Below are 27,764 nucleotides of genomic sequence, written 5' to 3' on the forward strand. Positions count from 1 at the left end.
CATGAGCTGTGACATGATGAGGAGGAAAATAGGACTATCTGAATCTTTATTTACTTTGATGAGAGACAGAAAGAGAGAGAGTTCCAGAGAGCAGACAGAGAGTCAAAGCAGTATGAGAGTCCCAGTGAGTGAGGTCAGGACTGGGAACACTGGTCTCTCCTCAGTGTCTGTGAGAGCGGAGTGTGGGAGCCCTGGGTGGCCTCACAGCTCACAGAGACCACCTTCCTCCACTGGTCCTGCAGGGAGCCTCAGGGTGCTGCTCCAGCTGTAGTGGCCGTCCTTCTCCAGCACCCCGGGGCTCCTGCTCTCCTCCCAGCTCATGCTGCTGCTGCTGCTGCTGCTGCCGTCCACCTTCCAGGACAGACTCCAGTCTGAGGGGAAGCCCTTGTTGGCCAGGCACATGAGCGTGGCCTTCCCCTGCTGCAGCTCCTCACTGGAGGGGGGCAGCACCGTCAGGGTGGGACGGACATCACCTAGGAGACACCAATCAGCTTAGAGGACAGGGAGCACACAGCTGTCACTCAAACATCACACACGTGGACACCTTCAGTGTGAGACGCTGGATTCAGTCCTTCAAGGAGTTTGTGTCACATGCTTTTTCTGCTCCAGCACTCACTCACTCACACATTGTTTCAGTTCCCTTTCAGAAAGCTCTCATGTAAATCAGCTCAGAGAGAATCATCTCACAGTTTCACCTCAAGTATGTCCAACTACTCTGGAAACTAAACAAGCACATGTGGAAACATTCACAAGTTTTACTGAAAAATCACTTCAAAGTCTCAACTAAACATTAAAGTATTTAGTAGAAACAGAGAAATACAGAAAGTTAGTTTTAAAAAATTCATATGTTTTCTGTGGATTTCAATCATCATTTACTAAACAGGTCAAATCATTTCATCCAGACGTAGAAAGAATTTATGATGAAATGAGGAAGTTTAGATATTTTTGCACATTTTCAAATACAAATCTTTATCATCACTTCATCCAGGATTGAAGAACATAAATGTGTTTATATTATCTTGTAAAAAATTGACGAGTCCAATGAAATTTTGTCCAGTCCATAAGTTAAGTTTTGTAATTTTAAAACTTCAGTCCTTTAAATCATGTAAACATTGAATTTCATCAAACCTGATCAGAGTTAGCATCTATGAGGAGGAATTCAAACTTTAATACATGAAGTTTCTCTGAATTCAGAAATATTTTACAACTGTTCAGATTTCACACTTTTAAAGATATTTTAAAGAGTAGTATTTAGTTTTTAGCAATGAGTTAAAATATAAACTTACTTCCAAATTCCAGTCTGGTTCCTCCACCAAAAGTCCACCACAGTGATACAAACTGATTGAGCCGCCGTACAAAAACCTCTGACTGTAGAGAGACACGGCTCTCTGACTTTGGAACAAACAAACTCACCAAAATCATTCACTGTTTGTATCATTTTGTCAGCTGGTATGAAAACTGAAAATAACACAGAGCTACAAATATCCATAATTTATTGTTTAATTTTGGAAATGTCAATTTTACATTTTTTGGGGGAAAAATTCAATTTCAAAACAGAAAATAAAAAGCAACAACATGAAGATTTCATACATATAAACTGTTGAATATATCATACATGTAAAATTAAATACACATTTCTAATTGATACTGTGATAAACTGATTCATACATTGATCAACTTTCAAAAATTGTTGTAAGTCATAAAAAAGCTCCAGTGTTCTGGGAGAGTTTATCATCCTGGCAGCAGAAATGTAATGATTTTTAAGTTTCACAGAAGTGTTTTCTCAAGACTGAGATGATAAATTATAAAAACAAAAGTCTGCACACATAAAATATTTCAAAGAGAAACAATATCAGCAGTAAGTCCAGACATATTCCCAATCAATTACTTAACTAATTAACTGATCCCCTGAAAAACTCTCACTAAATGTTTGAAAAAAAGGAAACATTTTGAAACAAGATATATCTAGAAGAGTAAACCTGAGTACAAAATCTTGCAAAATATGTTGAGTGATGTTCCTGATAATCTGATTGATGGATTGATAACCAGAATGACTCTGATCTGCGTCCTCATCTGGACTCTCCTCTGCATCACTCAGGGTGAGGAAAATGTTTTTTCTGTGATGTGAAATCATTTGACTGTAGCTGAGTTTCATTGTTTCTTCTCTCTCCTCAGGCTCTGTTGGACAAAATGTTGTTTTGACTCAGTCAGCAGATAAATCAGTGCAGCTCGGTCAAACTGTCTCTATTGACTGTAAAGCCAGCACTAAAGTAGCTTACTCTGGTTCACAATACTACCTGGCCTGGTACCAGCAGAAAACTGGAGAAGTTCCAAAACTCCTGATCTATTTTACAACTAGCAGGGCTTCTGGAATCTCTTCCAGATTCAGTGGAAGTGGAACAGGGAATGGAGTTGACTTTACTCTGACCATCAGTGGAGTCCAGACTGAAGATGCAGCAGTTTATTACTGTCAGAGTTATCATTACATCAACAGTCAGTATGTGTTCACACAGTGAAAAAGCGTCATACAAAAACCTCCCTCAGTCAAACTGAACAGAAACTGAGCTGACTGATACAGTTCACTGAACAAACACATGCATTCATGAAGTGGTTTCTACATGTCTCCACTGTTTCTTTCACCATGAATCATGAATATGAAGCATCAAGACAAGGTTAATGTTAGGAACTGATATAAATATCAGTCGAATTATTTTGTCATTGACTGTTTCTCATCATCCAAAAACATATTTATTGCTGATTCATCTGTGACTGTTTATGAGATCAAGCTTCATCAGGACCTTTGACCTCAGCTTTATGTTGAATCACAGCTCCACAACTACAGAAATATGAAGACACAGATCAGCATCAGAAACCTTCATGATCAATAACAACCCAAACAAAGTCTGAACATCTCTCTAATCTCAGAAAAAACTAGTAAATGTTTCAAACACTCAAAAACATAACTTTTCACCTATAGATAACTATACTACAACATATTTAAAACCAGAATGTAAACTGCATCAAAACCAACTGCAGATGAGCTCCGTCTCCTTCACTATCACATCATGACCAACTCAAGTGTTGAAAACCTCTTCAGACTCTGTGTCACCATGATCAAACAAATGCAGAAAATGGTCTTCTTTTCTCTGACTTCATTGAACAGCATCACACAGCAGAAGGATGGAGACTGAGAGACGTTCTACATGTTACACAGCAGGTGGTTTCATTGGTTATTTCAGACATGTCATTGTGATCTTATGGAGCCTCATTAACCTGAACACTTTTCTACATACAAACATCTGAGCTGCTGCAAAGATTCACAGTTTCTACAGTGAAATCATTGAGAACAAAACAGTCGTGTTAAGGATCAAGTTTTTTGGTGTGAATCAAGGGGATTATTACAGAGTTTTTAGCTTTGCTGCTAAATTGACAAAGAAAAAAAGGAGACAACAGTCAGCCTTCAAATGGAACACTGCTTTTTGTTTTTTAACCATAACATTAATCATATTACAGGACAGACTCACACAAGCAGTGGTTCTTCATCAAATTATTTAAGGAAGGATTTAACCACACTTCAGTACCAGTGTTTGTTCAACAACATCACAGCGAGCTCAACATACAGTCTGTGTCATCATCACAACACACCTGTCTGACTCACTTTGCTCTACAAGTTCACATCTGTAATGCTACAGAATGGAATGTCCTTCATAAAGATACTTTAATGCAACAGAAACAGATGCTAATAGATTAAATATTGATTATTCTCATCAATAATGGATTTAATTCAAGTTTTCCACACAAGATAATCTGAACTTTTTTCTTCCAGCTGTTTAAGACTAATCCTTCTGAATGTAATGAAAACCTGCAGCATCAGACAGCAGTTGGATCAATATGTTCCTCTCCAAGAGAGAGTTTTGCACACATTTGCACACAAAAGAACAGTACTGATTACTTTATCCAGTTCTGGTAGTTTTGAGCTGACCTCCAGAGAGCATGGCTGTTAGTCATTTGGACACTTTGATCAGCTGCTTTTATTATGCATCATACATCCTCTGGTGTGTTACTTAGATTCTTGTGAATGACAAATATTAAATCTAGTTTGTGGTACAGCATCAAAAGATGACAATTTAGCTTCTACAAATCTTTCAGAAACAGTCTTTGATTCTCTGGACAAGCTACATCTGCAGAACGCATTGTGAATAGTTGTCAGGATTCGGAAGGAGAGCTCCGGTGCAGGGAATGGGCAGGCACGCAGAGGTTTAAGTTTTAAAGGCTTTATTGCCACGGTACAATGTCTTAAGGCTTTAACTTGCAGGCGGAAGGCTAACCGGAAAAAACAAACGAATAAGGAAGCTTCGCGCTTTAATGCTACTAATGGCTGATGACAGAGTAAGCCAGAACTCACGGTGAGTAACACCCAGGCAAGAACTGGGACTAATACTAAAACACAAGAAAACAAGGCAGGGAAAAAAAACAACTGAAAGCGAAGCCTCTGGCTTGATACTACTAACACTCTAAAGAGTGACAAACGTAAACTCAATCGACACACTTAGGAAAAAATGAAGCTACAACGAAAACTCAAAAACTCAGGGATGCTCGGACTGGGCTTCGGCTGGAGTAAGAATCTGGGAGGGGTTGCAGTGGTGGGATCGGTGGAGATGAACATTGGACGGAACAACGGTGACGGTAGGTGACTTTCAGGTGGTCGCAGAATGATCCAGGAGATGAACAGAATAAACCCAGACGGAGAACAGTAGGTGCAGGTGAGACGAGGACTGTAGCAGAAGAGAGACCAGAATTACTATAAGCACACAGGAAACTTAAGAACTATGACTGTAAACACAAGAACTGTTAGATTAGGTTTCACGATCCAGCACTTAGAGTTGAGTGACGTCCATTCTTATGGCAGAGGAAGTGAGGCTGATTGGCTGTGTTCCCACTTGCTCCTAATCCGGCAGTTGATTGAAAACGAGCAACACCTGTTGCTGGAGTCACAAGGTGAGGACACCTAAAAAGGAAAAAAGGGAGGGGAGGAGGCACTAGCCAGAGTTGTCAGCAGCCAGCCTCATAATTGTCTTCATTTGAACTATATTTGAATGAGGAAATGGTCTCTGTTAGTGCTGTTTGCATGTTTTGTTACCATAAAACTCTGAACTCCAATGAGGACATTTCCATAGAGAGACACTTTGCATCAGCAGCACCATGCTCCAGCGCTCTGGGAGACTTTATAGTCCTGACACTTGAACACTGGATGACTGACAGCTGTCCTTCATCACAACAGAAGACACACAAATCCTCCTCATCAGAAACATGACTCTGATCTGCGTCCTCATCTGGACTCTCCTCTGCTGCTGCTTCACAGGTAAAGTCCAGAGAATACAACTCCTCTCCTCTATCAACATCCGTCCCTCTCAAATCAAGCCCACAGAACCATGACGCTGCTTTCTCTTTGTGTCTCTGTATCCTCAGAGTCCAGAGGACAGGTCACAGTGACTCAGTCTGGAGCAGTGAGCTCTGCTCTGGGAGGCTCCGTCACCATCAGCTGTAAGACCAGTCAGGATGTTCATGGCTCTAACTGTTTAGCCTGGTACCAACAGAAAGATGGAGGAGTTCCCAAACTGCTCATTACGTATGCTAGCACTCGAGCATCAGGGATTCCAGATCGTTTTACAGGCAGTGGATCAAACTCTGACTTCACTCTGACCATCAGTGGAGTCCAGACTGAAGATGCAGCAGTTTATTACTGTCAGAGTTTTCATGTGATCAACAGTCAGTATGTGTTCACATCAGTGAAAAAGCATCATACAAAAACCTCCCTCAGTCAGACTGAACAGAAATTGAAGTGATACAGTTCACTGAACACACGCACACACACACACACACACACACACACACACACACACACACACACACAGAGAGAGAGAGAAATATACATGACTTCTTCTGTTGCAGCTTCTCATTATCCTTTCAATTCTCATAATCAACGTGAATCACCATGTTATCTTCTGATTGGCCAGATAAACCAAGAGAACTGAATGTTTCCAGTTCAGGAGAATTAACTATTAAGATCTTTTACAAGAGCTTTACATCTGTTTATAATTTTCTCAACTCTGTCCAGATAAAAGTCAGTGTGAAGACAAAGATCAGCATCAGAAATCATATAACTCAGATGTCACGGCCCCAACCAGTGGTGGCTGGTGAATTTTTCTCTTCACTTAATTTACCAAACCAAATAGCAGATTCGGCAACACCGGAGTACAAGAATTGATGTAAATTATGTTCACAGCCATTTGATGTGCTATTACTATGCACCACTAGGATGGTACACCTAAGCACTACTACTGAGTCAAATAGACAATTAAATGCACGTAAATGTTCCCAGCTAGTGAATTTGAATTTATCTCCCCAGTGTTTGATATGATTTGCTCCAGACAAGGTGTAATTGGTACACACAAACCCTTAAAATCTCCTTTTCTATAATTAAACAAATTCAGAATGTATAAATATACAAATCTATTTTTTACTTCAAAAGTAAAAAAAAAGAAACAATTCATTTTCCCAGCTTCAAAGAGTGCCAAGTGCTTCTTCTGTCCAGCAAAATCTTTGGAACAACATATTTATATTTACATACTCAAATAAACAAAAACAAATCCATACCTGTGAAACCAACAAACATTGGACATTTTGTTAAAAAAAAAAAAAAACCTAACTATAAGGCTTAAAGCAGACAGTGCCTCTGTGAGCTAACTTTTACATTAACAACCTTACATGACAATGAGAAAACAGCAAATCTGCATATTTAAGATCAAAGCAATAAAAATTTGTCACTTTGCCTGAAAAACAAAATAGTGAAACCATTAGGCATTATTCTATTTATAACTGTGCATGTGACAAATAAAACCTTACCCTAATCTTATCTTATCATATCTTAGCCCAAAGTGCTTCTGTCAACTAACATTAAATATTTACAATGAAAATAAAGAAAAACAGTAATTCCTCAGATTTCAGAACATATGAAAATCAACAGGCTTTCAGTCTAAAGTGCCACTTGTGTCAACTAACATTTCTATTTACATTATTAAATGACAAAAAAGTAAATCCTCACATTTTAGAGATTAAAGCCAGCACCTCTACATCTGTCTTATTTTTTGTATGCAAGTTTTGCTCTTCTGTCTTTGAGACATGCAAATTTCTCAATGACTCTATGGTTAAAATCTGGGGTCTCCCTGACAAGTTTCTTTTCCATAGAGAGCATGGCCAGTGCATTTAGACGATCCTGCGACATCGTGTTCCTGAGGAAGGTCTTGATTCTTTTTAGTGTTGAGAAGCACCTCTCAGATTCAGCTGTTGTCATTGGAGTCGTGATGAGGATCTTCAGGAGAGACACAGTCTCTGAGAAGGTGTCCTGAAGATTGTTGCTCATGAAGAGCTGGTACAGAGCCACAGCACCATTGCAACTCCTGAACTCTGTGTTGCTAAAGATGAGTGACAGTTCAGTTTTCAGCTTGCCCTTGTTCAGCATTGGACAGGCCTCCATGGTGGTGTTGAGCGCTGCTTCAGGGAACTGGCTGTCGTACTCCTGGAATCTGTCTCCTTGAAGCAGTGTAGCACTGATTAGGTGTTTGGTGAAGGCAAACCTTTCTTTTGCATGGCCCAGGATTGTGTCACAAACCTATAAAGAAAGACACACATTATATCACACAGAACCTACATAAAAGTGTCTTGTCCAATTGTTCACATAACAGCTTACTATGATTATAACACTGAAACAGACCATACAACACACTCAGGTCATGTCTAGGGATGGCTTGACACCACTTTTTCACATCCGATACCGATATCGATACTGCAGCCTTGAGGATCGGCCGATACCGATCCGATACCGATATGATTCCTTTTGTCATTCTAAAAGTTGTTAATAATACATGGATGTAATTTGCTTGATACTGACATCTAAAAACAGCACATTCATTGTACAACACCTGTTCTGGTCCCCTAAAGAAAGAAGGAAAACATGTGAGAACAAGTTATATGTAACTGCTGGAGCTTTATTAAAACTTAAGCTCACATCGCTTTTAACAGTGCTTGTAAACACAACAGACCCAGCTGCACCATTCAAATGTTTGAAATAAAACTGCAACTTGATGCACATATTTAAATTAAACTAAATAATCCCAGTGTATAAACAGAAAAGTCACATTATAACTCAATGGCATTGCGAGGCTGCAGATGCTTTATTAAGTTCGTTGTGTTAAAATGTCCGGTTTTGCTGCCACCCCTTGAGACACTCATTTTACAAACGTTGCACTCAGTTATTTTACTTTTCTCCTCCGTTCGCATATAGTAATTCCACACGGCAGACATGGCCACAGCTCTCCAGGTTTCTGTTCACTCTCTGCTCACGTGACGAAAACACGGGCCCATGGCAACCATGGCAACAGCTCGTCTGTGTTACGGCATGTCGTGAAAAGTGAAGATGAGGATATATGAGATAGATTGGGCTTATGAATTGGATGGGACGGTTTCAAATTAAAGAACTCCGATGTCCGATCCAGTCACTTTGGCCTGGATCGGACTCGATACTGATCCAGCGGATCGGACCATCCCTACAACAGACCCACAATAGGTATGACCTCGACAGGAGAACTATACTCAAGCAGACTAAGACAATACAGACGCAATCTATACTGTGTAGAACATATGCATGAATAACCAGACTCTGCCATATGGAGTTACTACGAAGTTGAACTAGTACTAAGCTCATACAGAATATAGAAAGAGGCTAGAGGCCAACTATGACGAACAATCCAAAATACTTTACTTGAGACCAAGTAGATCTGGATCTACCGACAACAAAGGCTGATACAACGGCAATATCACTAAATACAACACTAAGAATTGAGAGCAATCAAAAATATATCTATAGAGAACAAAGACCAATATATGATGACTGAACTATACACCAAAAATGAATTGCAGTGAACAATAAACCAACAAAATCTCTAAATGATACCAGCCTGGCTCAGGATTTGGAAACTCAGCTGACGAATAACGAGAATGGGGAAACTGGTGGCAGGTGGCGTAATGTGGGGAGAATTCAGGAAATGACTTAAAGCTGCACATGGTAGCCAGGATCCAGAATAGCATGGATGGTTGGAGACCAGAGAGAACCCAGGGTTCAGGCAGCTGTAGTAGACTGAAGCCAGTGGAGGATGATCCAAGTTGGAACAGGAGCAGGTGGGGTCGCCTGTGCTGGAAGAGCACAGAGCGAACAATTAACAAAGCAAGCAGAACTAAACAAGAGTCAGCAAATAACTGTGGCTTGTTCACAGTCCCACGTTGAGTGGAAGTGAGGTCTCGTCTTATTGCATAGGGTGTAGGTGATGAGCCAATCCCAATTGCTGCCGCCAGATCAACTGATTGCTGATGTGCAGCACCTGCCATCTCCTGTACAGCTGTAACTGGTGATTAGTCTGAGGGAAGGGAGAGGGAGAGCACTGTCACAACCTGCAAGCCAGTATCTTATCTTATCTTATGTCTTCTTTTTATCCCTAACTGATCTCTAAATTTAAGAATTAAAACATCTGAATTGGATAATTTCCTAAAATTTACGGAATTTCTTGCTAAATTCCAGCAAATCCAACAAGGATTTCTTGTCTCTATCTTTAACTTTTATATTGTGATCACAACTACATTATTTTCAGGTTTCAGGTCCACATGTACTCTTCAATGAGATCTCAGGTGGAACAAGACGTTGACCAGCTGCTGTAAGATCAGCCTCAGCTCTCTGATGTGGAGAACCTGCTTTTTCTTTCCTGCATGTGGTGTACAGCAGTGGTTCTCAACCCTGTTCCTCAGGACCCACTGTCCTGCATGTTTTAGATGCTTCCCTGCTCCAACACACCTGATTCAAATGATCAGCTCGTCATCAAGCCTCTGCAGAAGCCTGATGACGAGCTGATCATTTGAGTCAGGTGTGATGGAGCAGGGAAGCATCTAAAACATGCAGGACATGGGGTCCTGAGGAACAGGGTTGAGAACCACTGGTGTACAGGATTTGATGAAGGAGTTCAAGGTTTAAACTGTTGCACTACTTGTAAAACTAAAAACTTTTCCAACTAACCCGTTCCATCCCAAATTATTCCCTGCAAAATAAGTGCATGTATTTTACTCCTTAGACCTCCCTAACACATAATATGTATATATTTTTTTCATTTCATGTTGGTTTTGTTAGTGCAAATGTAGGTTTTACACTCAGCAACTGCATAGTCTAAATTTACACAAATTCTTCAGTTTGACCTATTTACACATTTAAAGAAAAAGAAAGGAACAATAACAATAATGAGTAGAATATATTATAATTAGGCATGGTTATAAATGTGTTCATAACTTTATAAGATGGATAAAGATACCATGGCTATGCATACTGAAGAGAACTAAAATTGACAACATTGCAATTAGTACATTTCACAGTCTCATAAAACAGTTAAATAACTGTAGAGCTAAGAGTGTTTGATCTTACAATATAAGAACTCACCATAGTTTACAAAAATAAAGGAAATTCACATTGTGGCAGTAGCTGAGATTGACTATTTACTGAACACTAACATCATGGCCAGAGAATGAGTGTACATAAAGCTTTCATGCAATTGATAGCTGTTTTGTGTATGGCATCATCTTCTGAACACCCTTAGAGTTAGAGGATACATCAGCAGGAACAAATCAACAAGGTCTGCTTTAGTTTGTTTCATGCTGTCTGCTGCAGTTCCTCCATGTGTCACAAAATCTGGTTTATTGGATGGACTGTATTGGCTGTGCATGTATTGGACTATGTATCATGCTAGCTGCAGCAAATGTTGCCGCGCTTACATTTACTATTCTTATGATCAAAAGATGCATGCAGGAATAAAATTCTCATTATATATCAGCAGCAGACCCTTTAAAAATGTATGTACAAAATATCTCTATTATATCGGTTAATTACGCTCTTCAAATAAATTATTCTTGTGCAAGTTTGAAGCAGACATCTCCTTCCATCAGTGCAGGCAGAAAATAAAGAGGCCTAGTCATGTGACCATTCACACGAGTTACATGATATTAATGCAATTTAAAGGAGACAACCTATTCTTTGATTTTAAAACTTACATGAGCTGTCCAAAGCCAGAACAACACTTTTAGAGAAGAAAAACTGATAGAAAAATGAGCAGCAAGAATTGTTGCAAATGGGATGAAACGGGTTAATGATTAAAATTCTACTAATTTAATGATTATGCATTGAATACTTAATAGCACTGTAGGATAATAGTTTTTAACTATTTAATGAAAATAATTTAGGATTGTCTTCATGTTGTAGCCATTTATAGGACATGATTATGAAGTGTTTAATTTTTCATTTGCTTGTGGCAGCTCCATGGTCTCTTAGATATGAACTTAACTCATCCTTCTCTCCCACGTTACTACGAGCTGCTTTATTGTATCAGAGCTGAATGAAGACATCATCTTGTATTTATACAGCTAAATGATCGTTGACATTTTCATAAAATGGACCCTGCTATAGAAAGACTCTCTTTCATCACATTGTAGCATCTCTTTCATATTTGCAGATTTTAACTGGAATAACACTTCTGATTAATCAATAAAATCCTCAGAAACGTTTTTGATTTGAAGAAAAAACATCTTTATTTTGTGCTGAGGGCATTGTACTCACAGTAAATTCAGTATTGTGGATACTACAATGCAGCTGCAGCTGGTGGTGGAATAAGTAGTGGCCTGCGCCTGCAACCACAGATGCAGTGTCAGCCACACAAACATACGACTATAGAAAAGACTGACTTCCCCGCACACAAGTCGCAAGCTTCGAGCTTCTTCTGGAGAAAGATTTGTCATTGGTGTGGACACCTGTCACTCAAACATGCCCGACCAATGGAGAAGCATCCGCCCACTGTGGGATGTTTGTGTCAAAATGATTCAATCGCAAAAACAGGCTTCAAAACTTTTTTCACTTCGATCGGAAAAAAAGTTGTTTGAATGCCAAAACAAAGTCGAAACACTCCGAACACTTTTTTTTTTTTTTTTGCTTTGATTGAAAATATATTTTTTTAAATTGAAGTTATATCTTTTGTGATTGAGTAATAAAGAAACAAACGTCCTACTCATTTTATGGCTCAAATCCAAAAATATGACTTCAATCAGAAAATATATTTTCAGTCAAATAAAAACTGAATTCAATGATGAAAAAATTTCAATCAAAGAAAAAACGTGTTCGAATGCATTTGTTTTTTAAGTCTCAAATATTTTTTCTATTGGGAAAACGTGTTTTTCTTTGATTGAATTTTTTTATTATTATTGAAGTGACCGTTTTTTTTATTGAAAACATTTTTTGAGGTTGGGGCTGCTTTTGTTTTCATTGAGTAATAAAGAAACAAATGTCCGACCCATAATATGGCTCAAATCCAAAAATATGACTTCAATCAAAAAATGTATTTTCAGCAAAAAAAAAATTCTATCAAAGAAAAAACGTGTTTATAGGCAATTTTTTGGATCTTAAATATTTTTTTGCGTTTGAACAAGTTTTTTCTTTGATTGAAAACGTTTTTTTTTATTGAAGTGAAGTTTTTTCTGATTGAAAACATGTTTTGCGATTGGAGCAACTTTTTTTTCAATTGAAGAATAAAGAAACAAATTTACCTTCATACTTTTATTATGCATGATACATCACCTGGTGTGTTACCTACATTCTTGTGAATGACAAATATCAAATTTAGTTTGTGGTACAGCATTAAAAGAAGACAATTTAGCTGCAACAAATCTTTCAGAAACAGTCTTTGATTCTCTGGACAAGCTACATCTGCAGAACGCATTGTGAATAGTCTTCATTTGAACCATATTTGAATGAGGAAATGGTCTCTGTTAGTGCTGTTCACATGTTTTGTTACCATAAAACTCTGAACTCCAATGAGGACATTTCCATAGAGAGACCCTTTGCATCAGCAGCACCATGCTCCAGTGCTCTGGGAGACTTTATAGTCCTGACACTTGAACACTGGATGACTGACAGCTGTCCTTCATCACAACAGAAGACACACAAATCCTCCTCATCAGAAACATGACTCTGATCTGCGTCCTCATCTGGACTCTCCTCTGCTGCTGCTTCACAGGTAAAGTCCAGAGAATACAACTCCTCTCCTCTATCAACATCCGTCCCTCTCAAATCAAGCCCACAGAACCATGACGCTGCTTTCTCTTTGTGTCTCTGTATCCTCAGAGTCCAGAGGACAGGTCACAGTGACTCAGTCTGGAGCAGTGAGCTCTGCTCTGGGAGGCTCCGTCACCATCAGCTGTAAGACCAGTCAGGATGTTTATAACTCTAACCGTTTAGCCTGGTACCAACAGAAAGATGGAGGAATTCCGAAACGGCTCATTTATTATGCTAGCAGCAGAGATTCAGGGATTCCAGGTCGTTTTACAGGCAGTGGATCAGCGTCTGACTTCACTCTGACCATCAGTGGAGTCCAGACTGAAGATGCAGCAGTTTATTACTGTCAGAGTCTCCATAACATCAACAGTCAGTGGTTGTTCACACAGTGAAAAAACGTCGTACAAAAACCTCCCTCAATCAGAGTGAACAGAAACTGAAGTGACTGATACAGTTCACTGAACAGACACACACGCACGCACGCACGCACGCACGCACGCACGCACGCACGCACGCACGCACGCACGCACACACACATACTATGTTTTTCTATCATTGTGGGGACTTACTATTGACTCCCATCGATATCTAACCTCTAACCCTAACCTTGACCCAGACCAAAACAATGACTAACCCTAAAGAAACATTTTTGTTTACTGGCGGGTGGCATGAGATGGTTTTTGAACCCTGGTCTACTGGACCAGGGACATGGCCCTTCCAGTGGAACTATACTACATGCAAGGTTGTAGCGAGAAACGGACCTCTCCCCCCCTCCCCCCCCTTTTTTTTCTTCTCTTTTTTTGCACATATATATTATTTATCCCTGCCCTAGAGTTTTAACCCTAACCACCTCGATTACGAATGGCCTCCATTAGGGCCCTTTTCCAAAATACAAATATTTTTTTATTATACACCTTGGATCAATAGGCCAGTGCCATTGATTGGTAAAACCAAACCCAAACCCAAACCCTAACCCAACCCTAACCTTGACCCAGACCAAAACAATGGCTAACCCTAAAGAAACGTTTTGCACTCTTACGTTTTTCAGTAACAACAACATGGCCAAGAAAACACTGTTTAAACTTGTGGGGACCAAAATGAGGTCCCCACAAATGACATGTTTTTTGGTTTTCCTACAGTTGTGGGGACATTTGGTCCCTACATTTGGTCGCCACAAGTATAGCCAGAACCTGGGCACACACACACACACACACACACACACACACACACACACACACACACACACACACACACACACACACACACACACACACACACACACACACACACGACACAGACAAACTGTTCATTCTCTTCTTAGGATTAGATGGATGTTTCTAACAGCAGCATGAATACAATTCTTCTCATCATATTTTTATAGACTGAGTCACTGAAATAAAATCTAATTAACACCTGAATCATGAACCCACCACATGATGTCAACCCATCAGCTCCTCATATATTAAAGCTTCATAGATTTCATGCACTGACAGTCAGTAGTTTGGACGATCTCCTGTTTCCTGCTGCAGCACATGATCATGTAGCTGTTTCTGCTTTATAGAAACACAAAGCAACTCATTTAACTTTCACTCTGTTAAATAGAGCAGTAGCTTTGGTCATGAAGAGAAGATTTTCACCATCACTCATGGATTTGTTAACCAAAGTGAATCTGATGTGCTGCATTATTCTGTTCTTTTCTTTGCTGTGGTCTGTTTGGGCGGCAGCATGACTGAGAGGAACACCAGGTGAGTGGACAGGCTGGTGAAGAACGCTGGTTCTGTGCTCAGCAGGAGTTTGGACTCTCTGAGGACTGTGGCTGAGAGACACAAACACAACACAGTGCAGTCCATCCTTTACTACACCAGCCATCTTCTCCAGATGCTCATGACCTGATCTGATGTCTGCTACATTCCTGTGACTAAATTCAGCCATGCAATAAACAATTACCCTGAGCCCACCAGGACCCATGCGCCACCTCCTCCTATAGACACTTTAGTTCTATTTTTCACATTCCACCTTGTACTTTATACTACTCTATTTTACTGTAATCTGTAATCTAATTCATCAGTGTACAATGAAAAAAATGTTGACAGTGCATATGAGAACTTTTTAGAAATATTCATTATGTTATTTAATAAATACTGTCCTATTATAAATGATAAGAAGAAGAATAGATACAAAGATTGCCCATGGTTAACCACAGGCTTAAAAAAGGCTTGCAAAATAAAGAACAACTTGTACACAAAGTTTATCAAATCAAGAACAAAGGAATCAGAAATTAAATATAAGACATATAAAATAAATTAACCAGTATTATAAGAACCAACAAGAAGATTTATTATAAACAGAAATTAGAAGAAAATAAGCAGAATCCAAAGAAAGTTTGGGGAATTTTAAATGAATTAGTAAATAAAGGCACTGATAAACAAGAATACCCAGAGTATTTCAAAATTGAGAATATGGATAATCATAACCTCCAGGAAGTAGTGAATAAATTTAATGATTTTTTTGTAAAAGTGGGACCAGAACTGGCAGGAAAAATCCCTAATACTGGTACAAACAGGATATTTGCAAGAGACAGGAACTTAAATAGTATGTTTTTATCTGCTGTGGAGGAAGCTGAGATCATTCATATTGTTAACAAAGCTAAAAACAAAATTTCAACTGACTGCTATGGAATAAATATGAGTCTAGTTAAAAAAATTATATCCAGTATATCAAAACCATTAACATGGATAAGTAATCTATCATTTTCAACTGGGATATTTCCAAGAAGAATGAAAACAGCAAAAATAAGTCCTATCTACAAAAGTGATGACAGACATGTTTTCACAAACTACAGACCGGTTTCTCTTCTTCCTCAGTTTTCTAAAATTTTAGAGAGGCTGTTCGATAGCAGATTAGAAAATTTATGGACAAATTTAATTTAATAAATGAAAATCAATATGGGTTCAGGAAGAAAAGGTCAACAACAATGGCAATTATAGACGCAGCAAAAGAAATAGCTGTAGCTTTAGATCACAGAAAATATGCAGTGGGAGTTTTTGTAGACCTACAAAAAGCTTTCGATACACTGGATCATTCCATACTTCTAAGAAAACTTGAAACGTACGGAATCAGAGGAGTGGCGCTGAACTGGCTCAATAGCTATTTAACTGAAAGACAGCAGTTTGTATCAATGGGTACCAAGGCTTCTGGATTGTTGAATATTGCTTGCGGCGTGCCCCAGGGATCAATATTGGGACCAAAATTATTTAACTTGTATTTAAATGATATTTTTAAAGTCTCAGACCTACTAAAATTGATACTATTCGCAGATGATACAAACATTTTTTACACTAATGATAATTACAATGATCTCATCACCAATTTAAATACAGAATTAAACAAACTAAAAGATTGGATGAATGTAAACAAACTATCATTAAACACAAGCAAAACCAAAATCATGCTTTTTGGGAATCATAATATAACCTTAGATTTACCAGTATATATAGAGGGCAGTAGAATTGAGAGGGTACCGGAGATGAAATTCTTGGGTATCATCATGGACGAAAAACTTAGCTGGAAACCTCATATCAGATACACACAGTCAAAAGTTTCTAAAAGTATATCAATTATTAATAAAGTAAAATTAAATTCTAGAGTATAATGCACTATGTGTACTGTACTGTGCCTTAGTTCTCCCATACTTGACATATGGAATTGAGATCTGGGGAAACAACTACAAGACTTTACTGCATCCCCTTTGTATACTTCAGAAGCGAGCGATAAGAGTTATTAACAAAGTAGCTTATTTTGAGCACACAAACAGACTGTTTTTGCAATGTAAGATTTTAAAATTAATGGACTTGGTTAGGCTCAAAACGGCTCTCTTATGTTTTAATGCCAGTAAATTCAATCTTCCACAGAATATACAACGACTATTTATTTTGAGGAACTCTGGGTATACATTAAGGGGATATAGTAAATTTAAACTTCCTGCGGTGAAAACCACCAGGAGAAGCTGGTGTGTTTCTGTGTGTGGGGTCAAACTATGGAACAATTTGGATAATGAACTAAAGCAATGCAAGACAATCCATAAGTTCAAATCACAGTACAAACTGATGTTATGGACACAGTATATGAAAGAGGAAAATAAATGATGACATTGGTGACTGAAGTATTCAACTGCTATTAAGAATATGTAGGTATAAAGAAATACATAAACCTTTATAATAACATATTGAGAATATTATTATATATATATTTTTTTCTTTCTTTTCTTGACAACATATATATTACCAGGAATTATGAATTTTATTATTTTATTATGAATAACAATAAGTATGTGATTGTATATATATATATATATCTATTGAGTATTGTTGGGTAGAAATAATTGAGGGTTATATGGTATTAAACATATTCATGATGGTAATAGCAATAATATTACATAGATGGTAAATGATGATACTTATTAACTCAGTCCATTGTTAACATTGGATGTAGTATTTTTATTTTAATTTAGTATGGTCTCTGTATAGTGAACATTATACCATTATATTATTGTTAAGAGTTGTGTCATAGACAATTATCATTGTATTATATGAATATCCATACTGTAGATAAGTCAGGAAATGATGGAAATTATGAAAATGCTAGTGGCTGGTGGTGTGTTTGCTCTCGGCTGGCTCCTACTGTCGGGGCAGTGGTGGTCGGTGGGCCGTGGTACGATTCTGTGGCGGGCTGCGATTCAGGGGCTCCTAACTGACGTGCTGGAGTTATCAAAATAAAAATAAAATAAAATAAAGAAAATTACAATGAGAAATCCCTGGTGAACAGAGGGAGCAGTGACACAAAGCTGTTAAGGCTCGTTCTGCACACGGAAGGGATTGTTAATGGCATCTCCCTGACCAACAGAGGGAGTTATGACACACACAGCTGTTATGGCTCGTTCAGTGTAAGGAAGGGATGAACCAGGGAATCTCCTTGACCAGCAGAGGGACAATGACACACACAGTTGTCATGGCTCGTTTTGTATAAGGCAAGGACCTAATAATTATAGGAAAAATTGTACAAAATGATATACTTCACATTTGAGATGGCTGCAGCATGGGAAGAAGGGGCTCTTGTGTGTTGTAGCTCAGCCGCCGTGTGGTGCTCTCGGACTACCGATTCGCCGTGGCCCTGGCATGGGGAGATTGTCTGGAGCGGCCATTCTACTGACCATGATGGTTTATCTTACGAATGTAAAACTAGAACAACAATTATTCTATATGTACATCATTTCAATGTATCATCTAAAAGGTATGTATGTATACAGGATATACACATATACCTAGATATATTATGGGTCTGTCTGTATGTGTAGAAATGTATATTTATATTTATATATATGTGTATATGTATGTATGTATGTATATATATTTGTATGTGTAAATGGGTGTACAGAAAGAGCTATGAGTGTATGTTGCATAGGTAGACAAGTATATAAGGTTGTATAAATAGATATGTGTAGATGTAAATATATAATTGTATATTTATATTATTCCAACGCACCGAATGATGATGTATCTGAGAAAGGACATTGCATGCAGCTTGTAAATATTGGTGTAAAGGGGGTGGGAGCTTAATAAGTTTTACTTCTCCCCACTCCCTTTCGAGCTTTTGTTTTTCTTTTTTGTGTGGGTTTTTTGTGTGGGGTTTCTTCTTCTTTTTTTTTTTCTTTTGTATGTTTGATATGTTTATGAGGATCAAAGAAACTGTATCAACACATCTTGAAATAGTAGAAAAACTGCCAAAGTACTGTTGACAACATGTATAAATTTTACCTGGTAAAAGCTCGAAATAAACTCAAACTCAAACTCAATTGCAAATTTGCTGTTGTGGGACTGATAACGAATCCATCTGATCACATTCTATTTATTATAAATACCACCAACTTGAATCTTATTTTAAATATCAACAATGTTTGCACATTTCTATAAATACCAGCAACTTATTGCTGTTTCTTTGACCAGCACAATTTGAACGACAATTTCATGCTCTGTTGTACATTGTTTCCATTTATTCATTTATTTATTTATTTATTTTTAAATGAGAAAGTTCATATTAATGTACATTTCCATGTAAATATGAGAGATTGTAGCCATTCAGCTAATTCCCATCTCAAGTCCCATTGACAGATCAAAGATAAAGAAATTACAAATAATATAAAACCATAAGCAACAAAAACATACAAAAAAGAAAAACAAACAACAAGCGATAACACGTAGTGCACAAAACAGACAAAAACTGGGAGATCAAGGCAGCGACCAAACAGTAATTAATTAACATTTACACATGATTATATAGCAAATATCTCTTTGTTGTTGTTGCACACATCCCTCTGTCATTATTGCACATTGCTATGCTACACTTATCCCTCTGTCACTATAATGTAAGAGTCCACTACATATATCCCTCTGACACTATTACATATCATTGTATTGCATATTTCTCATTGTCACTATGGCACATAATATTGCACATTTCTCTTAATCAATATTGCACATATCTCTGTCTAAATTACACATAATTACCCCATACATGTCCCTTCTAACACTACTGCACATTTCCCATTATCACTTTCCCTCATGATCCTCAAACACTATTACACATGACTATATTGCATGAATCCCACATCTACACATTTAAAACAAACTACACAGAGTCCTCAGGAACAAGCCCCATCAACAGCAAACAAATTTCACAGTGTTATGATCACAGATCTGATTTCCAGTAGCCATGCTTTGAGATGTTTAGTAAATGAGTTAAGATGTGGTTGTTCACGAATGGCACTTGTTATAGTACTCCAGGTTTGTGATGCACAAAAAGAGAAAACTGAGTGGCCAAGAGCACTTTTCCTAAATGGTACAAAGCAATTACCTCTAGAGCCTGCTCTGGTTGATCTGCTGGAATTTTTCTTTACAAATTCTTGTAGTGGAGGGGAGCTTTGCCATGAAAGATTTTGTAAAGCAAAACAGAATGAGTGTATTTTACAATGTTATCCAAGTTTAATCACTCGTATTTCTTAAGAAAAAAACAAAAATGATTCACTTTTGAAGCTTGTTTGTAAACTGTTATGATATCTATCTATGTATCTATGTATCTATGTATCTATCTATCTATCTATCTATAGAGTTTTAAATGAAATTAAAGGAACAAAGATTGTTTTTGTGTTGTGCCCATTTATGTGACATGATGATGTGACTTTTGATTTATTAAATACTTTAAATTTACTGTCAGGTTACCGATTTATTTAATGGCGATTTCAACATTAGCTTTATTTGTCCCTATTTCCTTCAGTATTTATAGTTTCTTTGTTCTGTCAATGCAAAATGAGACATGATGTTGAACTTTTGCTGTGAAAAAATCTCGTGTTCAAACAAAGTTGCTGCAAAAAAATTTAACCCTTCATCAAATTGTAGCATCTCTTTCATATTTGCTGATTTTAAATGTAATAAGACGTCTGATCAATCAATAAAATCTTCAGAAACATTTTTGATTTGAAGAAAAAACATCTTTATTTTGTGAAAACATGAGCTGTGACATGATGAGGAGGAAAACAGGACTATTTGAATCTTCATTTACTTTGATGAGAGACAGAAAGAGAGAGAGTTCCAGAGAGCAGACAGAGAGTCAAAGCAGTATGAGAGTCCCAGTGAGTGAGGTCAGGACTGGGAACACTGGTCTCTCCTCAGTGTCTGTGAGAGCGGAGTGTGGGAGCCCTGGGTGGCCTCACAGCTCACAGAGACCACCTTCCTCCACTGGTCTGCAGGGAGCCTCAGGGTGCTGCTCCAGCTGTAGTGGCCGTCCTTCTCCAGCACCCCGGGGCTCCTGCTCTCCTCCCAGCTCATGCTGCTGCTGCTGCTGCTGCTGCCGTCCACCTTCCAGGACAGACTCCAGTCTGAGGGGAAGCCCTTGTTGGCCAGGCACATGAGCGTGGCCTTCCCCTGCTGCAGCTCCTCACTGGAGGGGGGCAGCACCGTCAGGGTGGGACGGACATCACCTAGGAGACACCAATCAGCTTAGAGGACAGGGAGCACACAGCTGTCACTCAAACATCACACACGTGGACACCTTCAGTGTGAGACGCTGGATTCAGTCCTTCAAGGAGTTTGTGTCACATGCTTTTTCTGCTCCAGCACTCACTCACTCACACATTGTTTCAGTTCCCTTTCAGAAAGCTCTCATGTAAATCAGCTCAGAGAGAATCATCTCACAGTTTCACCTCAAATATGTCCAACTACTCTGGAAACTAAACAAGCACATGTGGAAACATTCACAAGTTTTACTGAAAAATCACTTCAAAGTCTCAACTAAACATTAAAGTATTTAGTAGAAACAGAAAAATACAGAAAGTTAGTTGATAAAAATGAAGAGTTTTTCTGTGGATTTCAATCATCATTTACTAAACAGGTCAAATCATTTCATCCAGACGTAGAAAGAATTTATGATGAAATGAGGAAGTTTAGATATTTTTGCACATTTTCAAATACAAATCTTTATCGTCACTCCATCCAGGATTGAAGAACATAAATGTGTTTATATTGTCTTGTAAAAAATTAACAACGGGACCAATGAAATTTCATCCAATCCATACTTTAAGTTTCGTAATTTTCCAACTTCAGTCCTTTAAATCATGTAAACATTGAATTTCATCAAACCTGATCAGAGTTAGAATCTATGAGGAGGAATTCAAACTTTAATACATGAAGTTTCTCTGAATTAGAAAATATTTTACAACTGGTCAGATTTTTAACTTTACAAGATATTTTAAAGAGTAGTATTGAGTATTTATCAATAAGTTAAAATATAAACTTACTTCCAACATCCAGTCTGGTTCCTCCACCAAAAGTCCACCACAGTGATACAAACTGATTGAGCCGCCGTACAAAAACCTCTGACTGTAGAGAGACACGGCTCTCTGACTTTGGAACAAACAAACTCACCAAAATCATTCACTGTTTGTATCATTTTGTCAGCTGGTATGAAAACTGAAAATAACACAGAGCTACAAATATCCATAATTTATAGTTTAATTTAGTAAATGTTAATTTTACAGTTTTTTTGGGTAAAAAATCAATTTCAAAACAGAAAATAAAAAGCAACAACATGAAGAGTTCATACATATAAACTGGTGAATATATCATGCATGTAAAATTAAGTACACATTTCTAAATGATGCGGTGATAAACTGATTCATCCATTGATCAACTTTCAAAAATTGTAAGTCATAAAAAAGCTCCAGTGTTCTGGGAGAGTTTATCGTCCTGACAGCAGAAATGTAATGATTTTTAAGTTTCAAAGAAGTTTCTTCTCAAGACTGAGATGATAAACTACAAAAAGAAAGGTCTGCACACATAAAATATTTCAAAGAGAAACAATATCAGCAGTCAGTCCAGACATATTGCCAATCAATTACTTAATTAATTAACTGATCCCTGATAAACTCTCAGTAAATGTTTGAATTAAAAGAAACATTTTAAAACAAGATATATCCAGAAGACTAAACCGTAAAACAAAATCTTGCAAAATATGTTGTGTGATTTTCCTAATAAATTTTCTGATAATCTGACTGATGGATTGATCAGACTGATCCAAGTCCCTGTTGGAGTGAGTCAGACATTTCCATAGAGAGACACTTTGCATCAGCAGCACCATGCTCCAGTGCTCTGGGAGACTTTATAGTCCTGACACTTGAACACTGGATGACTGACAGCTGTCCTTCATCACAACAGAAGACACACAAATCCTCCTCATCAGAAACATGACTCTGATCTGCGTCCTCATCTGGACTCTCCTCTGCTGCTGCTTCACAGGTAAAGTCCAGAGAATACAACTCCTCTCCTCTATCAACATCCGTCCCTCTCAAATCAAGCCCACAGAACCATGACGCTGCTTTCTCTTTGTGTCTCTGTATCCTCAGAGTCCAGAGGACAGGTCACAGTGACTCAGTCTGGAGCAGTGAGCTCTGCTCTGGGACGCTCCGTCACCATCAGCTGTAAGACCAGTCAGAATATCTACAACTCTAACTCTTTTGCCTGGTACCAACAGAAAGATGGAGGAATTCCTAAACTGCTCATTTACTCCATTAGCACTCGAGCATCAGGGATTCCAGATCGTTTTACAGGCAGTGGATCAAACTCTGACTTCACTCTGACCATCAGTGGAGTCCAGACTGAAGATGCAGCAGTTTATTACTGTCAGAGTCTCCACTACATCAACAGTCAGTGGGTGTTCACACAGTGAAAAAGCGCCGTACAAAAACCTCCCTCAGTCAGACTGAACAGAAACTTAACTGACTGATACAGTTCACTGAACAGACACACACACATCCTATGTTTTTCTATCATTGTGGGGACTTACTATTGACTCCCATCCATATGGTCCCCACAAGTATAGCCAGAACCTGGGCACACATACACACAGTCACACACACGACACAATAGTTATATTTTTCTTCCAGGACAAGTAATAAACATTTTTTGTGACATAATTTTCATCCGGTTTCTTTGGACAGACAAACTGTTCATACTATTCTTAGGATTAGATGGATGTTTATAACAGCAGCATGAATACAATTCTTCTCATCATATTTTTATAGACTGAGTCACTGAAATAAAATCAAACTAACACCTGAATCATGAACCCACCACATGATGTCAACCCATCAGCTCCTCATATATTAAAGCTTCATAGATTTCATGCACTGACAGTCAGTAGTTTGGACGATCTCCTGTTTCCTGCTGCAGCACATGATCATGTAGCTGTTTCTGCTTTATAGAAACACAAAGCAACTCATTTAACTTTCACTCTGTTAAATAGAGCAGTAGCTTTGGTCATGAAGAGAAGATTTTCACCATCACTCATGGATTTGTTAACCAAAGTGAATCTGATGTGCTGCATTATTCTGTTCTTTTCTTTGCTGTGGTCTGTTTGGGCGGCAGCATGACTGAGAGGAACACCAGGTGAGTGGACAGGCTGGTGAAGAACGCTGGTTCTGTGCTCAGCAGGAGTTTGGACTCACTCAGGACTGTGGCTGAGAGACACAAACACAACACGGTGCAGTCCATCCTTTACTACACCAGCCATCTTCTCCAGATGCTCATCACCTGATCTGATGTCTGCTACATTCCTGTGACTAAATTCAGCCATGCAATAAACAATTACCCTGAGCCCACCAGGACCCATGTACCACCTCCTCCTATAGACACTTTAGTTCTATTTTTCACCGTGTGCTTTGTAATACTCTATTTTACTCTAGTCTGTAATCTCATTGCAAATTTGCTCTTGTGGGACTGATAACGAATCTATCTGATAACATTCTATTGATTATAAATACCACCAACTTGTATCTTATTTCAAATATCAACAATTTTTGCATATTTCTATAAATACCAGCAGCTTATTGGTGTTTCTTTGACCAGCCCAATTTGAACGACAATTTCATGCTCTGTTGTACATTGTTTCTATTTATTCATTTATTTATTTATTTATTTTTAAATGAGAAAGTTCATATTAATGTACATTTCCATGTAAATATGAGAGATTGTAGCCATTCAGCTAATTCCCATCTCAAGTCCCATTGACAGATCAAAGATAAAGAAATTACAAATAATATAAAACCATAAGCAACAAAAACATACAAAAAAGAAAAACAAACAACAAGCGATAACACGTAGTGCACAAAACAGACAAAAACTGGGAGATCAAGGCAGCGACCAAACAGTAATTAATTAACATTTACACATGATTATATAGCAAATATCTCTTTGTTGTTGTTGCACACATCCCTCTGTCATTATTGCACATTGCTATGCTACACTTATCCCTCTGTCACTATAATGTAAGAGTCCACTACAAATATCCCTCTGACACTATTACATATCATTGTATTGCATATTTCTCATTGTCACTATGGCACATAATATTGCACATTTCTCTTAATCAATATTGCACATATCTCTGTCAACATTACACATAATTACCCCATACGTGTCCCTTCTAACACTACTGCACATTTCCCATTATCACTTTCCCTCATGATCCTCAAACACTATTACACATGACTATATTGCATGAATCCCACATCTACACATTTAAAACAAACTACACAGAGTCCTCAGGAACAAGCCCCATCAACAGCAAACAAATTTCACAGTGTTATGATCACAGATCTGATTTCCAGTAGCCATGCTTTGAGATGTTTAGTAAATGAGTTAAGATGTGGTTGTTCACGAATGGCACTTGTTATAGTACTCCAGGTTTGTGATGCACAAAAAGAGAAAACTGAGTGCCCAAGAGCACTTTTCCTAAATGGTACAAAGCAATTACCTCTAGAGCCTGCTCTGGTTGATCTGCTGGAATTTTTCTTTACAAATTCTTGTAGTGGAGTTTTAAATCAAATGAAAGCAATAAAGATTGTTTTTGTGTTGTGCCCATTTATGTGACATGATGATGTGACTTTTGATTTATTAAATACTTTAAATTTACTGTGAGGTTGCGAATTTCTTTAATGGTGATTTCAACATTAACTATATTTGTTGCTGTTTCCTTCAATATTTATAGTTTCTTTGTTCTGTCAATGCAAAATGAGACATTATGTTGAACTTTTGCTGTGAAAAAATCCATCCATCCATTCTCTATACACTGCTTTATCGTTAGGGTCATGGGGGGTGCTGGAGCCTATCCCAGCTGACTTGGGCGAAGGCAGGGGACACCCTGGACAGGTCGCCAGTCTGTCGCAGGGCTACATATACAGACAAACAATCACACTGACATTCACACCTCCGGACAAGTTAGAGTGATCAATTAACCTCAGCATATTTTTGGACAGTGGGAGGAAGCCGGAGTACCCGGAGAAAACCCACGCATGCACAGGGAGAACATGCAAACTCCGTGCAGAAAGATCCCAGGCCCAGGCCGGGATTTGAAGCAGGGATCTTCTTGATGCAAGGCGAAAGTGCTAACCACTATGTCACTGTGCAGCCTGCCGTGAAAAAATCTCGTGTTTAAACAACGTTGCTGCCAAAAAATTTAACCCTTCACCAAATTGCAGCATCATTTAAATATTTGCAGATTTTAACTGAAATAAGACGTCTGATCAATCAATAGAATCCTCAGAAACATTTTTGATTTGAAGACAAACATCTTTATTTTGTGAAAACATGAGCTGTGACATGATGAGGAGGAAAACAGGACTATTTGAATCTTTATTTACTTTGATGAGAGACAGAAAGAGAGAGAGTTCCAGAGAGCAGACAGAGAGTCAAAGCAGTATGAGAGTCCCAGTGAGTGAGGTCAGGACTGGGAACACTGGTCTCTCCTCAGTGTCTGTGAGAGCGGAGTGTGGGAGCCCTGGGTGGCCTCACAGCTCACAGAGACCACCTTCCTCCACTGGTCTGCAGGGAGCCTCAGGGTGCTGATCCAGCTGTAGTGGCCGTCCTTCTCCAGCACCCCGGGGCTCCTGCTCTCCTCCCAGCTCATGCTGCTGCTGCTGCTGCTGCTGCTGCTGCCGTCCACCTTCCAGGACAGACTCCAGTCTGAGGGGAAGCCCTTGTTGGCCAGGCACATGAGCGTGGCCTTCCCCTGCTGCAGCTCCTCACTGGAGGGGGGCAGCACCGTCAGGGTGGGACGGACATCACCTAGGAGACACCAATCAGCTTAGAGGACAGGGAGCACACAGCTGTCACTCAAACATCACACACGTGGACACCTTCAGTGTGAGACGCTGGATTCAGTCCTTCAAGGAGTTTGTGTCACATGCTTTTTCTGCTCCAGCACTCACTCACTCACACATTGTTTCAGTTCCCTTTCAGGAAGCTCTCATGTAAATCAGCTCAGAGAGAATCATCTCACAGTTTCACCTCAAATATGTCCAACTACTCTGGAAACCAAACAAGCACATGTGGAAACATTCACAAGTTTTACTGCAAAATCACTTCAAAGTTTCAAATAAATATGAAAATATTCAGCGGAAACACACAAATACAGTAAGTTAACTGAAAAAAATGAAGAGTTTTTCTGTGGATTTCAATCATAATTTACTAAACAGGTCAAATCATTTCATCCAGACGTAGAAAGAATTTATGATGAAATGAGGAAGTTTAGATATTTTTGCACATTTTCAAACAGAAATCTTCATCGTCACTCCATCCAGAATTGAAGAACATAAATGTGTTTATATTATCTTGTAAAAAAAAACTAACATAGGGACCAATGAAATTTTATCCAATCCATACTTTAAGTTTTGTAATTTTCTAACTTCAGTCCTTTAAATCATGTAAACATTGAATTTCATCAAACCTGATCAGAGTTAGCATCTATGAGGAGGAATTCAAACTTTAATACATGAAGTTTCTCTGAATTCAAAAATATTTTACAACTGGTCAGATTTTGAGCTTTTAAAAGATATTTTAAAGAGTAGTATTTAGTTTTTAGCAATGAGTTAAAATATAAACTTACTTCCAAATTCCAGTCTGGTTCCTCCACCGAACGTGTACCACAGTGATACAAACTGATTGAGCAGCCGTACAAAAACCTC

General features: G+C 38.4%; 1 pseudogene and 2 gene segments (V, D, J or C); all 3 read right to left on the minus strand.

Annotated features, from left to right (window-relative positions):
* The window catches only part of LOC127533661 (Ig kappa-b4 chain C region-like), a 52,072-nt gene that overhangs the window by 23,969 nt on the left and 339 nt on the right, over positions 1–27,764 (minus strand).
* On the minus strand, positions 1–27,764 carry LOC127533664 (Ig kappa-b4 chain C region-like; annotated as a pseudogene).
* On the minus strand, positions 20,776–22,183 carry LOC127533657 (Ig kappa-b4 chain C region-like). The segment is given in 2 exon segments: positions 20,776–21,227; positions 22,044–22,183. Coding segments are annotated over 2 exon segments (474 nt in total).

This window comes from Acanthochromis polyacanthus, chromosome 4, assembly GCF_021347895.1.
Source record: "Acanthochromis polyacanthus isolate Apoly-LR-REF ecotype Palm Island chromosome 4, KAUST_Apoly_ChrSc, whole genome shotgun sequence".
In the NCBI taxonomy this organism is placed as follows: Eukaryota; Metazoa; Chordata; class Actinopteri; family Pomacentridae; genus Acanthochromis; species Acanthochromis polyacanthus.